Source organism: Tauraco erythrolophus, chromosome 3 (genome assembly GCF_009769465.1).
Source record: "Tauraco erythrolophus isolate bTauEry1 chromosome 3, bTauEry1.pri, whole genome shotgun sequence".
Taxonomy (NCBI): Eukaryota; Metazoa; Chordata; class Aves; order Musophagiformes; family Musophagidae; genus Tauraco; species Tauraco erythrolophus.
In genome coordinates, this window is record NC_141467.1 from 10,741,935 (window position 1) to 10,758,297 (window position 16,363).

The window sequence follows — 16,363 nt, forward strand, 5'->3', positions numbered from 1 at the left end:
TCCTAAACATCATATAGAGGATGTCCTACGGTGACCGGCCACACGGCACTTTCCCAACTCAGCAGTTTTGTGACCCACCTGCCCCCCTGTTAGTTATAAGGGCACTGGAACTCTTCCAGCCGCTCACAGGAGTTGGGCTGCCCATGTACCCGGTCAGGGCAAGGGGAAAAGGACGCTGAGTGCTTTGGTCCGTTAGGCCAAGGACGCTGGATGATTAGCTCTTTTCTTCTTTCATTTCGTCTTTTCCTGTCCCTCAACCTCACTTCCTTGGTCACATACCACAAAGGGATTTTTTAGTCCAGGCTCATCTGGCCAAACGAACTCTTTTACTACAGAAATTCTGGCCACTGATTTTTTTTTTCAGTCACTCTTCAATGTTTTTTCTTATATTTCAACATTTAAATCATGCCAACTTGCTTCCGCCCTCGGCAGACATTCGTGATGACTCAGAGTGGATCTTGACCTGCTAGCTGAGAATCGCTTCTCTGATAGTGTTGTGGTTTGATATCTGATTTCACAAAAGGAATAAACCAATGCGTCTCATCATATTTTCTATCCTGCCCCCACACAAATTCGTCTCGTGAATAAAACACAGTCTATTCAGCTTAGAGGGCATTGTATTTCTGTGCTCATTTTGACATTTTAGTTAGAATACGATGCTTGTACAGTAGCCCAGACAGCAGAGACTATAAAATCTTCTAGTTATGATCTATCCCCATGAACAGATTTTCAGTTCTCCTTAAAGTGCCTTTTAATACTGGGCAAAACCCCCCGCCCTATGCACCAGAAAATGATCAAAAATAATTGTTCTTCAGGATGGAAAGAGGATATGGTAAAGAGCAATGAATTATAACTTTGGAAAAAAAGCATGAAGTTAACAATGAATAAACAATTACCTAAATGCAAAGAAATTAAAAGAAATTGGACTACAGGGATTAAATTTGGTGAGATTTTGTACAAAGAGTGGATCATACTTCCATAAAACTTGGGGTCCCTATAGATCACAGTGCCCGTGTACATATCAGAAAGGTAAGAACAGAATACAAAGGACAAGCGTACTGCTGCTGTGTATACACGCCAGTGTTCAAGTACCAAAACTAAACAGATATAGATCTGTATCTATCTATTTTTTATATATATATAAATACCACAAGTGACGCATTGGCAAACAAGAGAGATTTCTAATCACGCTTGTTTAAGATAGGCACAAGTATAGTTGACTCATACAACAAAATTATTTCTATTAGCGGATTGCTCTGTTTCATAAAAGCAGAAGGACCATGTCATGTGTGAGCAGCAATATAGTAATACTGTAAATTGCAACTTGATGACCATTTGATTCAACCAAGTTAATAGCTGATGATGGCCTCTAATTCATACATGACTCATTTTGGCAAGTCTTTCATTTGTCAGTTCATCAAGCCTATCCTATATACGAGCAATTAAATTAGCAGGAAAAAGAAATAGTCCAAATAGCAAAGGGCTCAGCAAAAAAAAATCCTCCAGGTGGTTTGAAGAGATCTATCCTTAACACTGTGGAAATATCACAGCCTACTTCTTAGCGGTTTTCTTTTCTTACTAGGACCAGTAATTCAGCACAGTAGGTACAACAATAAATAACACACTGCTGATTTCCAAGCAGCTTCTTGAAGCAGGGAAAATTAATTCCAGAACAGTAACAAAGAAACTATGCATTGGAAAAACTTAACCAGGAGAAATACCAAACAAAGAATAGCAAACAGTTACCATCACTACAAACGGGAGATACTAGATTCCAGAGAGAAAGTGGCTGGAAATTTGTCAGGCTGGCAGCCGTAGCACACGTACTAAATCCGTGTGTAACTAGGAGACTCGGTCCTACAGGAGTGACAAAGGACACGCACAGAAATAGATTCCCAAGGAGAATCCTGCCTCTGTTTCTTGACGACAGGCAGAACGCTATCAGCATCACTGGCACAGATGGCCATAGCCCACTTACTCACTCTTCACGAACACACAGAGAGCAGCCGGCACAGGATCCAGGAGCTAAATTAACCTCAGCAACACCGAGGCTGTGCAGAATGCCTCGTTGTGACAAAAGGATGTGCTTGTGAACTTTATTTTTACTGATGCTGCCTGGGAGATGTCAGTCAGGGCTGCTTTCCCCTCTCCTCTGGCTCCGGGTTCCCCGAGGAGAGCCAATGGGAGTACCGACAGCGAGCTGATGCCGATGCACCATGCACCAAGTCTGCCTGGAGTACATGGGTCCTGGAGCGATGGACAGAACTGATCACTCGCACTCACATTAAAACCCGCATCCAAGGTGTTGACACCCTGTTGATATGTCCAACAGGAGGCCAAACAAATACCTTCAGTCTCTGGAATGCGATATTGCATTTTCTTCGGTTGAAACGGTCACTAAAAGTAAACATAAATAAAAAACAAGCATACAGAAGAAAATCTCTGCGTATGAAATTAGGCCTAAGTAGGCCTTTCTGCAAAGCAAAATAATTTCTGGCTGACCCATCTATTCAAAGTCTTTCAAAGTGTCAGAAAAACCCCCATCTGAAAAGCAAGGAGATTTTAGTGGACTAGTTCACGTTTTATAGTGTTTCAAAAGGCCTTTGATTAAATCCTTAAGCCAGAGACGACTCACACAAGTAAGTAATCACTGGGCAAGAAGAAAAGTACTATCACAGCTCAAAAACTGGAAATGGAAAACCAAGAGCAGAATTCAACACCAAGTTTCCGTGATGGCAGAAGGCTAATGACAGCCCGCTTCAGGGTTCTGTAGCAAGCCTCGTATTGTCGCTGTATTTGCTACTGATCTAGAAAGAGGACTGTAGTGTGAGATAGTAAAACTTGCAGCTGCCGTAACTATTTCAAGCAACCAAAACAAGAGGAGGCTGTGATGATGGAGAGGTCCTAGCGAAACAGAATGGATCACGTAATGGTGAATTAAGTTCAATATTGAAAATGCGAAATAATGTATGGTTAGAGAGGAACATGAGTACCACTTCTAAACCTGGCAAGTTCCAATTCATTTATGTCAACTGAAAAGCAGAGACTGGGCATTTATGTAAATATCTGTGTGCTCTAAGCCTCACGATGCTGCAGTCAGAAAACAAGTAAGCGAACAGTACACAGGAGGAATAAATAACATTCTGGTTAATACCAAGTGCTAGAATACCTCTACATATGGGAATTTATTTTCTCCGCTGGCATAGTCTATGGTATATCCTATCTCAGAAAAAGTGATGTGGACGAGTCTGTTTGGGGGCACGTTTGGGGGAAAAGGCTTTTATAAAAAACAATGTTTTAATAGATTTGGATTGTTTATCTTAGGAAGGTGGTAAATGATGGGGTAAAAGCAATCAGGGTAGGGAATAACATCAAGAATTAAGCATGGAAACACCTGCTCTCCTGTCTTATTATACAAGAAACAAGAACTTGACAGTGGCAATCTCAAACAGGTGAGATGAAATATTCTTGCATGAAAGCTAAGTGAGCCACGACACAGAAAGTAGCTAGGGCAAAAAAATTTATTGAAGTTTGAAGAGTTAAGACACATCTACACTTAATGAACATAACAAATATATCCCCCAAAGTCTGTTAGCCAAATACTGTATTTTTAAAAATTTAACTCTAAACTACTAAGCTTCATGGTTTACAGTAACCTCTAGATGTTAGAAAGCAAACTTGGATCTAGTGGGAGATAGCATCCCAGTATGAGGGTAATTGACCATTGGGCACGATTCAGCACGTGTTTTGACATCGATCCCAGGCATTCTACTTTTGTACAGTTTGCAGCTCCTTTTGATAGGGTATTTTTAGATAACTGCATTTTGTCCAGCCATAGATGCTACCAGACATCATGGAGTGGTCCCATGTGACAGGATATTTTGGTGACTATAGGCAAGAAATGTTCAGCTTCTTACAAGCCTTTGTGAGTGTCACACCTGCATTACCTCACCAGCCACCTCACACAGGTGAAGCATAATTAACCTCCTCTATTTCCTGCTTTTATACTTGTTCTCCAACATGCTGGCAGCTGGAAATGGTTCGTCAAGTGCCCAATTTTTCAGGTTCTAGACCTTCCTGTAAAATCCCCTTCCTCTTGTGATGTTTTCGAAGTCATGCTTGCTTGTCTGTAGACGTTTCTTCTTCATTGCTGCCACGTGAAAATATCAGTGCAGGCAACTGCTTATGAACCAATGATGTTGAAGAATAGGCAAAAATAACCCTCAAAGCACAAACCAAAGAAAAAAAACACGAACAAAAGCCCCAAGGAACACTGTTCTGCTCCTCCTATTCTCATCAGCCGAGGCATTCCTAAGCTTCCCCGTCTCCCGTGGGCCGCCCAGCCCTGCTTTCGGCGATGCTTCCTTCCCCTTGCCCCGTTCCCCAGCACGGCCCGCGAGGGCGGGCAGCGGAGACGAGCCGGTCCCCACTGGAGGCAGCCCCCCAGCCCTCAGCTCTGCCTGCCGACACACATCCCCCTCACCCGCCACCACCCTCTCCTCTCCCCTCCCCTCCTGTCTCCTCCCGTCAGTCCCTCACCGCCTCCGCCCTCGCGCCTCAGCGCGCGCCGCGCGCCCAATCACCCGGCCTCGCGCCCGCCAAGGGGCGGAGCCTTCTCCTCGCCTCGCGCCGCCGCGAGCGCGGGAGGAGGAGGAGGGGGCGGGGCAGGGACCGGAGCTCAGCTGACTCGGGGACGCGCGGCGGCGCCTTGCGCCGGGGCTGGGCTGGGCGGAGCGCGCGCGCGCCAGAGAGGAGGGGCGCCAGCCCCCCCCCCTCCCCCCCCCCCGCGGAGCCCGCCTCGCGCTCTCCGCCCGCCTCGCTTCCGCCCGGCGCCGCTGCTCTTCCCCCGCCTCCCTCGCGCCCTCCGCCCGCGGCCCCCTCGGCCCGGCCCGGCTCCGCCGCGCACGGCGACACCCCCGGCTCCCATCGGGCAGCCCCGCGGGCCGCCGCCGTCGTCATCGCCCGCCCACTCCGCCCCCTTCCGAGACGCTCCGGTTGGGGGTGACCCGCCGGCCAGAGCCGCCGGCGGCCGCCTCGCTCCGCAGCGCCCAGGCCTGCCCGTCGCTCCGCCCCGGGCCCGTCCGGTGACAGTCGCGACCGCGGGAGGTGGCGGCGGAGGAGGAGGAGGAGGCCGGAGCCGGGATGTCCGGGCAACAGCAACAACAGCCGCCGCCGCCGCAGCTCCCCTTGGCGGCCGCCGCTCCCCCGTCGGCGCCGGGGATCCCCTCTGCCGCCGCCAACCCCGGCCCCGCACCGGCCGCCGCGCTTCTACTCCACCCGCCGCCTCCGCCGCCGGCCACCGCTGCGCCGCCGCCACCCGCCGGCGGCGGCAGCGGGCCCGCGGCGACGGGGAGCGGCGGTACCGGCGCGGCGCTGGGCCTGTCGGCGGGGAGCAGCAGCAGCGGCGGCACCAGCGCCCCGGCGCCGTTCCCGCACGGCGACCCGGCGCTGAACGAGCAAGAGAAGGAGCTGAAGCGGCGGCTGAAAAGGCTCTACCCGGCTGTGGACGAGCAGGAGACGCCGCTGCCCCGCTCCTGGAGCCCGAAGGACAAATTCAGTTACATCGGCCTCTCCCAGAACAACCTGCGGGTACACTACAAAGGTGAGGGCCGGCCCGGGCCGCCGCGACCCCCACCCCCACCCCGCGGGGCGCGGGGCTCCTCGCTGGGCCGGGGAGCAGCGGCCCGACCCCTCCGTCGGGAGTGGGTACAGGAGTAACAATAACAGGAAATAACACGCGCTCCTCTCCTTCTTTCTTCTCCTCCTTCGATCCCCTAAATCGCCCGCGGCGTGGAGAGAAGGGTTTTGTTTTGCCTTGTTTCAGCTTTATTTTCTCTCCTTTCTCCTCACGCCGTTTCTGTCGCGGGGGGTAGTGGGGGATGGGGGGGTCAAGGGGCCGCTCCCCCCTCCTTATGCTTCTGGAGTGGGCATTATGTAAACTCCCAGACTTCCTCCGTGGATTCAGGTATCACCAGAAGGTTTGGGTCTCAGGCAGGAGAATAAAGGAGAATCGGCATGACGTGTCCTGTTTATGGTAATGAGCGAGAAAAGAAGTGGCTTTTTTTATTCTCTCGAGAAGAGCAAGGGTTAAATGGGGTGAAGAGCAGCAAGCGTTAAGCTATTAAACACGGAAATGACGAGAGGGGAAAGCACAAGAGAAAAACACGGTTTATTTTTAAACTGTGAAAAATGGAATTAAAGTCACTGGTAATAGTCGTGCCTAGCTATTGTACGGACTACAGAGTGATTTAAGGGGAGGAGTGACAATAGGAGTTACGTTAATAAAGGTGATTTTATAACTTCGTGGCTAGCTGTTTCGTAGTTAAAGTTACCGATTTTCAAAGAAAAGGTAGCAGTCAGAGTATGTGCTTCTATAAATCAGCAAGAGGCAGCAGAAGAAAAACTTGCGTTGATTGTTATGAAATGTCATAAAACCTGGAAACATGAGCGTCCGCTCTGACCTGAAAAAACACAGACACATCTGGTGTTCTAGGCCCAAGTCCTAAAGTAGAAGGGTTGTGGATTCAAAACGACTTATGAGTTGGCTGTGAAGAGCTGGATCTTTTGTCAGCCCGTAGTCAAATGAGCGTAATGGGAGGGGAGAAAAACAACCTTGCAATTACCCTTTCTGGGAGTTTACAGTGGAGAAATTCAAGTGAAATCTCGATAAACATGTTACTGTTTAATCGGAGGAGGAAAACGGCAACACAAACACATGGCAGGATTTGGCTGCCATGAAAGGATTAAATGTACTCTCAGAGACTTTTTTTTTTGTTAATAGAGAGTCTTTATTATTACGTACAAAATACTCTGTTAAAAATGCAAAGTTTCATGCACTGTACAAAGATAATAAAGGAGGTTGATGACAATAGAGCAGGTTTCTGGGAAGCACTGAGTGATTTAAGGGCATGTTACTTAATACTCAACTTTGAATTAATTGGCTTTTGTTCAGTGTTTTATGGCCTTGTATTTTTAGAAGCATTTTATGTTTTCTGGTGCTTAGTGGTGGTATTTTGTTGTTGTTTTTTTTTTCTTATGAGCTGATCCTCGCTTTATGACCGTCGAGTCCTGCTCGTTTGTTTTGCTTTGACTAACTCTTTTTGCTCATGAACTAGAATCTAGAGATGGAACTTCTCTGTCCTGTCAGTGTAATTGTAGAGGTATATTTTTAAGCTTCCTTTGTATTATCCCTGTTTTTCCTCACTTTTCGTTAGTGTTAAAAAAAGAAATCCGTTACATCAAAGAAACGACAAGATTTTACATGTTTCTGAAGTATAGGTAACATAGGAGATACTGTGGATACTCTACCAGAAGTCATAAAGCACACTTAGTATGTTGTAATAATAAAATACCTTTACTCTAGCTCTTAAATAATAGTGAGTGATGAAGGTCGAAGAGTTCCTAGATTAGCCCAGAGGACTGTGAAGAGGATGTATAACATGTGTGTACTTTTCTTTCTCCTAACTGCAAATGGGAGTGAATGGCCTCTGAAGTGGCCCATCTTTTCTTGCAGGTAATTTAATGAAGGTGGCTATTAGGGCAGCCCCATGTACATGTTACCAGCCTGGCACCTGGAGCTGTTAACTGTGCTAAGCAATGAATGGTATCAGGGCATTCCTACCTGAGAACTGAGGAAAAAAAAAAAACCTAAAACGTCTGCGGCCTTTTCTCCCTCCTGGATCCTTCAGCCTCAGGAATACAATAAAAGAGAAGAAAAGGAGGAGGTTCAGTGAGGAGATTAAGGGAAGATAGCAAGTAAGAATGTGCTTAGCACTGTGAAATGTTTCTACAAATCAGTTGCACATAGAGGTCTCAAAAGAAAGCATTCAGAGTATCTTCTTGTGGAATATTGGCACTTTCCAAGCTTCTGAAGTCATCTAAGTAGTCATGCAAGAATGGTAGACGTTTTTGTTAAAAGGAAATTTGAATAGCACATTGAGCGTGGATAAAGATCTATTGTATTCTTGACCAAAATACTCGGGGAAGGGGGAGAAGACAGGTCTGTCCAAAGAAGCCAGTAGTCAAAAGCAGTTCTTAACTATTTTCTATTACTCTGGTATAGGTACCTTGTACACTTAAGCTTTCTCTGCTACCTCTGTAGATTTCTGGCTATAGAAGTGCTTTCCTGGAGTAATTTCCTTCTGTCTGTTACTGATGGGAGGCAGAAACTGGAAACATCAGTGCTTTCCTTTCACCCTGGATGTGTTTGGGATACTTGCCTCTGAAAAAAATAGGTGGTGAGAACAAGAAGAGCCAAAGCTTTCGAAGTCATTTTTTTGTATAACTAGTTTCATAGCTTTAATGTGCTGATGTATTGTGAGCAGTGATATTTTTGTATTATTGGTTTGTGAGAGGAATGATGGTCCTCTCTGTAATTTTGAAGAGGCCTTTAATTTTCTTGCATTCCAGTGGACAACTTGTGTGGAAATGTGAGCTGCAGTAGATGTCTCTTCCTACCCATCGCAGCTGTGATGCTTTGTGTACTACATTTCTGGACCTGAAGCATTTCGCAAGCATCCTAGAGCTTCAAAATCAAACAGTCACAAAAGCAGGCATTGATCAAGCATGGAGGTTTAAAGAAAGGAATACTAGACTTAGCATCGGGATAACAGCTCTTTAAATTTTGTTGAGGGACAGCAAAACCCGAGGATCAGTGTTCTCTTGTGTTATGTCCAGAATCACAGTGTTACTTAGGAAAGGAAAACAAACGTGGAGAGGTGATTGAAGGGAAGATGCATTGACTGGTAGAACAGGCTGGTTTCTTTACACAGTGAGCTATTCTGTTATACTTTTACAAATTCTCATTCTTGATTAGGAAGCTCTGTCAAAATTTGGATATGAAATACACAGACATTGGCATCAGTGATACTGTAATGTATTAAAGACTATACCAAAAGGTATTTTTGTTTTTTAGATGGACAGAGGTACATTTCTGTGTTGCTGCCAGTTAGCTGTGCAAGCTGATAGAAAGCTAACACTGTCACCTAAGAGACGCGTGAAAAACTGTATCAGAAGAAAATTTATGTCATTTCACTTACTTGTAATAGTAACAGCTCTGAACTGTAGGTAAGTGGTAAAGAAAGCATAGGGGTTCAAACAAGTGTGTGCTACATGTAAAGCAGTTGCTGCACAAAATACGTAGCTATTAAGTTAAGACATCTTTAAAAATATTCCTACATATTTCTAAAATATTCAGAATTAACACATGGATCTAGTTGAAAAGCAGCGATTTCATAAATGCTGTATGTAATATGAATGTTCCACTAGCCAGACAAGTTCAGTTTCCAGGAGATAATAATCTGTGCTACGTGGTGTAGGGAGATAAAAATACAGACTCAACACAGATTGTAACCATGAAAGAAACTATATACAGAATTAGGTAAACAGACTAAATCGTTAGTGATAAAATCATGGAAAGTCCTATAGTAACTTCACTTAAGTTAGTCTTGTGACAGTTGTCCAAAAAAAGCTGAGGAAAGTTATGCAATTTTGAGTAAGCTGCCATTGTGTGAACTTTTTCTAATGTGTCACAGGCCAGGAAATCTTAGCCAGACACTTATTTACAACGCAGTTGCCTCTGAACTGTCTCTAGTGCCAAACTAAAAAAAAAAACAAACAAAAACAAAACAAAAAAATCTGTTTTATTTCTCAGTTCAAACTATGCATCCCAATTTCTATAACAAACAGAAGAGCATTCTGTGGTAATAGTTCTGTGTTGTCATTCAGTGATGCAAGGATGGTGTGAATTTTTCTGGCAGAAACCCCTTGAAGTACACTCAGTCAAGTACAGTATGCCTAGTTAGGACACCTTTGTAACTCTGAAATGTCTTTTTTAAACTAGGGAAGATGTTGAAGTACGATCAGTAATTTGCACGTCTTTTTTTTTTTTTTTTTTTTTTTTCTCCTTGTCTCAGAAGATTAGACCTTGGTTATTTTATTTTTGGCAGTGTGAGCAAGTCATTGAACCACCTGCTGGAAATAACTGCAGTTCACCTTTTGTAAACTTCATTTAAGGATTTAAACTGTATAAACATGCTTACTTTTGTCTGGCTAGACACTCCCATGGACTTCTTTTGGACTACTTGGTGCATACGTGTTATGCACTTAGATTTAGGTTCAAAGATTATGTTTTTGAGAGCTGAATTGACTTCTCTAAAGATGGTTTTATCTGAATTTGCTTTTTTCAAGTAGATGGCATTTAAATTTAGATTAATTTCAATTTAATTTTGCTAAAGGACTGATGGTACTACTTTTAGTAAAAATCATCAGTGCAAATGCTTGAAAAATAAAGCTTTACTTCTTAAGCATGTTTTTTTCACTTTAATGAAAACTCAGTTGAAAACAATTCTGGTAGTTGAGCTTACCTATGTTCTGGTTTACAGGTGTAAAGTTCAAGTTTTGTACACCTGTTTTCCCGTCTTGACCTCAGTGCATCTGTTTGCAGAATTCTCCTTTTAATGCTGAAAATGATTCCTTTTTGGTGTTAAATAATACATAGTTTAAAAGTACTCTTTTAAATACTTTAACTATAGTTTGCAACTATGAAAGAGATCTGTTTCAGGGAACACTGGATGGTGTTCATATGATCTACTTCAGGCATTTGGAACCTCTGATTCAGAAGTTCAGAGTTGGATGTTGAAGTTCTGTTTTATTCACAAGCAAGGAAATGGAGATTCAGGTTACTAAAGAATGTGGCAGCAGTATATAATGTCAAGCTAGTGGGCCACCCAGTTTGGTATCCCTTCAGTGACTGCGTACAGAAAAGTATAAAAACATGTTGGGCATATATGGTGTATCTGTGTTTTCCCCTCTCAGTTTTCAGTCGTTTTAAGCTGAAGGAAATCCCAAACTGAAGGCAGCTTCTCAGTTAATTTCTGTTCTAGAAGTTTACCCAGCGTCCACTTAAACACTAGCGTCTATAATACCCTTTGGTAAGAAATTTTGCAGTTCAACTACCTGCTCTGCAAAGAGCCTACTTTCTTGTTTTAAAGCTGGCTGGTGACTAGTATGTCTTTACTCCTCGTGTAATCCAGCGTAGCTTGGTAGTGACCGAAAGTCTCCACTAGTATGTTGAGACAATGTAGAGATATTTGGAATATTTGAAAGTAATTAACTGCTTGTTGCTGTTGAATTTGCTGTTAGAAATAATAACTGTATGTAACTGTAAATAAAAGAAGTATACTGAAGTAGTAAAATGGGATTCATAGGAGATTACATTAAAAGGACAGCAGTTCTAAATTTAGGGTGTCTTCTGTTTTAATGAGATGAAAGTAGTTTTGGGCACTGACTTCCCCAGGCATGTTGCTTCACCACATGAAGTGTTTTGCAATACCTGTGAGGTATCCTGTTACTTCTGCCCCTGTGTCGACCTCTCATTTGCAGTGTGACAGCTGTGTGTGGCTGTGTGGTGAACTAGATCAGGGAACTGATCTGCATTAAAAAAAAAATAAATCTGGTAGGTTTCTTAAAGCCCAATCAGCTAATCAATCTGGTTCATGATATGTCCTTGCGAATAGCTGCCTGGATTGGGGAGGGAGTGGGAGAACAGGACTAGTTTCAGGAAGAGGTGCTCAGAATACTTTCAGTTGTTTCCAAACACTTAGATTGTGATTTCACAAAACAGAGTCTGCTGGGTAATAAATGTACATTTTCAATAATATTTGGCTAGTTCCCACTACTTTGGTCCTCTGTGTGGAAGACTTGCCCAAATAAGGACACTGACTCAGACTGAAACTACACAGATTGTCAAGTGCATGAAGTAACCAAGGGAACTTCGTTGCATTCTATTTTAAAGTAAAAACCTAAGGATGTTTAAAAAGAAAGTATCACCCCCCGCCCTAACCGAGGCATCGTTTAATCAGAGCTATCTGATCTCTCAGGAGTTTAATGTTCCGCTCATAAAGTTTTGCGTGCCTTTTAGTTGAGGGATTTCTGCATACTTGGGAATGATAATCTAATTTGTAGTAGCTGAATAGTGAGCTACCAGCACTCGAAGACCAAGCAAACCTATGGAAGGTCTCAGGTTATGTACTTGGTTATTACCTTGGTTGACACAGCCTGAGGAAATAACTTAAAAGTGGCGCACAGTAAAACATGCGTGCTCTCTTGTGTATGGAGGAGTAAATTACTGTTTGTTACCTCATGTGAGACTTCTGAAAACAACATGCAGAAGGCAGGTAATAAGCTTAATACTGTAAAACCTGTGAGGTGACCAAAGGATCTTTATATAAAATATTTAGTAATGATGTATTGGAGTGAGCAATGCATTTGCACCCAGAAAAGTAAGAAAGCTGGGTAGTTGCCTTCAGGTAGTAACACGGAGGTGAACTAGTTACATCAGAAAACCTCCATAGGTTAAACCTAATCTCAATGAGTGAAGAATTCGTGCTGTGCTAGTGAAGTTTTGAATGCAACTGCGGCCATGGTGAAATGGAGAGCTCTCCTTGGCTGAGTATATGCCATTTGATAAGAGAGGATGGTGCTAGCTCTGCTGGCAGATAAGCCTTTACTGTTTTATCAACATTTACTCTGTAGAGGGCTCTGTGGATAGAGGTTCCCTATTGTAGGTCAGCTGTGCCTGATCTTGCTGGCTGGCTGTGCTGTCATTTTCCTGCAGTTTTTTCCTTGCTGTATGACCCAACTTGCTGCACATGGGACATGATTAATCTGTGCCTGAGCAATAATCCAGCATTAATACCACTGGAAGGAGCGTATTATTTTTTTGTTTTGACATACGCAGATCAATTGCTGTGCAGGTGCATTAGGCCTCTCTGTCTGAACTGGAGATGACAGCTGGAGTGCTGCAGCCCAAGTGATTCGTACAGCATGCTCACAGCAATCATCTCTTTTCATCATGCCTCAGATCCACACAGAGAGAGGGCATGGGATCTGCGTGAATTATTCTTATGGCAATGACAGTCTGTTCCTGGTTGCCATCTTACTGAAATACCTCTTGCCAGGATTCAATGTATTTTCCACCTGCTCTCTTTTTTTTTTTATTTATTTAAGTGTCCTGTGACCCTGTGTGTGACTTTCATACAATAATTGAGGGATTTTCTTGTGCCTGGAAGAGACTGAGCTTGCTTGAACAGGTTGCTGCTAAAACAAGTGATGTGACCAAAAGCCTGCTTCCAAGTTGTCTTTAGAACAAAAGGCTGTGAAGAGGGTAACGCATCCAGAAGAGTTAGTCTTAGTGGAGTGCACGTGGCTCTTGGGTTTGGGTTGAAAATCCCTAGAGTACACAAGAGCTGGCATTGAGTATTCTTCTTGTGGCAGAGCTGGTACGCGGTGATCCTTGTGAGAAAAAGGAGCAGGAGCTGCAGTAGCTCAGTTGCAGGCTGTAATGTTTAGTGCTGTCCTGAAATAACATTCAGGACATAGAAATGAATTATGAGTTGTACATTCTGTGTAATGACTGATGTTTACTCTGGAGGACATGAGAATTAAAGTATCTTAAATAACTTGAAGATTCAGAGGCACTAAGCATTGGATTAAACTCTGTTATGTTATGTTTCAGTCTGTAAAAATGAGTAAGCCCTGTGCATTTGAGTTTTCAGACCTAGGTGGGCTTTTGTCAATTACTTAACCGCAGTGAAACTGTTTTCTAGTTTCCCTTCAAATAATTGTAGAACCTTTTAGAGTAGTATATCCAGAACTTCTTGTATCATCTGTAGTTGCAATGCAGATGTCTACAGTGAAAACTGAATGTTGGAAGAAAATATTCTAGCATAAAAATGAGGCTGATCAGAATACTGTATCTTGTTTGCTCATTACCTAAGCATTCTGGTTTGAGTAGTTGGTATGTATACCTTTGAGTCATCTTCTGCAATTATCTAAAATACATTTTTGTTGTGTTTTGAATGCAATTGTTTTTCAGGTCATGGAAAAACTCCAAAAGATGCTGCTTCTGTTCGAGCTACACATCCTATACCTGCAGCCTGTGGCATATACTATTTCGAAGTTAAAATTGTCAGTAAGGGAAGAGATGGGTAAGCATTGGGTGCATTCTTAATTAATTATTACTTGAAGTACTGTTTCGCATCATCTTTCAGATGTCTTTGGTATCAAAACTTATTTTGACATTGTACCACTTTTTATATAGCTTAATTCATTATTCATGAGAAGCTGCACTCTGATATGTCGTTATTCTAAGGGAGTTGATTGTGGTATTAATTGTCCACAAATCAGTGTACACAATAAATATCATAATAGCATCATTCTCATTTTCTCTCGACAGGGAAGTTAGGGTTTGAATGACCATAGTTTGACTGTGTTCTTTCCTTTAAAAGTGGTGGGGTTTTTTGACTGTATGGCTTTACAGACTTTCACGTAATTTTTAGGAGAGTTATTCTTAAGACTACTTGTTGGTGAACAGTAATAAGAATAAAGGGGAATATTCTGAATAGGTGCCTGGGAATTTGTCACCCTCTGGAAAGAGCAAGAGTTGATGAGTGAGTACAGCTGCCGCTTCCCAGAATCCGTCTGAATTACGAACCTGTTGAAGCGCAGGTGATACCATGCTTTTAAGTCTACTGAGTCAGATAGAATTTCACTTGGGAAAGTCCTGAAGTGTTAAGAAGTCTTTGCCAGACCACTTCAATTCCTTTTCCTCTTTGACTGCTTTTGGTAGAGGGTGTGTTTTAATCCTGGGACGTTGATTATGTTGCCTATGTAGGACTACGTAAGCAATACTTCTTTCCAATATACTGTAGTATATATACTGTGGTTCTATTTCAAGATTCCAGTCAGGATTGAATGTCATTGTCCAAGGTACAATGTTAGGAATGCCTTTGTATTTTTTTTTATTCCTTAAATGTTTTTCAAAAATTGGCCCGCTGCTGTCAGTTAAGGGGAGATCCTTACTGTGATTTGCTAGTGATGCATGTGTCTATTCCTGGGGTGTGTGTTTCTGCCTGCTTAGTTTGGAAGTTAGCTTTTTTGAAATGGTGGATTTCAAGAGGTATCTGTGTGTGGATGTAATTTTACATAGCTTCTCAAACACTTTACCTTAGACCTCTTTGTGCTGCTTTTTAGTAATTTCTAATTCAGTAGGCGACTCAGGACAATCCTACAAAAGTAGGAAACACCTTTGAATAAAGTGTTTCAAGGTTTTGTAGTTTAAATGGTTATTTGTGAGGTGTACATAGCTAAGACTTGTGAAGTTTCTTGCTGAGATTGCATAATAAATTGGAGGAGTACTTTTTTCAGTTAATGCTAATACATACTACCTTGTCCTTGCTTCAGCCTTGTGACCGTTTTTTAATGTCACTTTATGGAACATTAGCTGTGTGAAGAGCTGAGATGTTAATTTTTTTTTCATTTTATAGGGTAGTATGAATGCTAGGGAATACTCTGCACAGAGCCAAAGCCAGATCTAGCTTAGCTGGTGAAGAGCAGGAATCAACACGTGGAGCCTCACTAATGTGATGTGTGTGTCTCTAGACCCTGTTTTCAGGTCTAGATGCAGTGTGAATCTCTCAGAGTTCAATGTTATGCTGCATTCAAACTAATTAATTCTTCCGCAATAAGTAAACTGGGGAATTTAATGCAGAGATGTATAAGTAAGTCTATAGAAACCAGTTTGTGTCAGATAGGGTTTATTAGTTCTTTCTTACTGCCTGTTGTGTTTCATCTGGCTTGCTTGAGATACGTTTTTACCAGTTTTTTTCTTTTTTACTTAGTGTCTGGTAATGGGAACAGAGTTCAGGAAGACTGTATCTGTAGAGGACCAGCCTGTAACTAACATGGTTAAGTAGTTAAAAATGTCTTAATGTTGCAAAAGCGCCTGTTCTCAATGCCTGAGCCAAGCTGTGGAAGCACTACAGCTGTATTTTATAGAACAGCTTAAAATAAATCCGAGACTACCTGAGGCAATTCAGATATCTATCTGCAAGCCGAAGTACAGCTTTCAGTTTTCATAAATGTCAGTGGATGATTTAATAGTGTTTATTTGGGGTTCCCTTTGATAATGGCCTTTACCTTTTATATATTTTTTTTTTCAATAAACTCAGCTTAAAGTATTTAGTCCATGTTCTGTGTTATATGGGCAAGTCTAACCATTTTTGCTTGTGTGCTCTACTTAGCATGACTTGCCTCAAAATGATCAAAAACCTTTTAGTAAAAACCTAGTCTAGGATATTTATTTTTTGTGCTACTGTAGCGCTTCATGGCACTGCTCCTGATACATGATCTTGTGTATCTCAAAGTTGCTGGGCAATCACCAAGATGATTCTCCTCCTCTGAAGGAGCCCAGCTCTTTTTAGTATAAGGCATGGATATGGCATGGCTTCCAGCATGGCTTGTCGTAGCTGTCTTTGTGTGAGAACAGTATTGGTTTTGTCATCACACTAGTGACAAAAATGGC

The 16,363-nt window shown here is 42.8% G+C and overlaps 1 protein-coding gene across 1 annotated transcript in view; it reads left to right on the forward strand.

The window, feature by feature from the left end:
* The first annotated feature begins 5,142 nt into the window (after nucleotides 1-5,142).
* Nucleotides 5,143-16,363, forward strand: part of RANBP9 (RAN binding protein 9) — a 40,959-nt gene continuing 29,738 nt past the window's right edge. Inside the window, exons 1-2 of the mRNA XM_086608460.1 lie at nucleotides 5,143-5,602; nucleotides 13,877-13,988. Coding sequence (XP_086464586.1) covers nucleotides 5,143-5,602; nucleotides 13,877-13,988 — 572 coding nt within the window. The remainder of the gene's footprint in view (nucleotides 5,603-13,876; nucleotides 13,989-16,363) is intronic.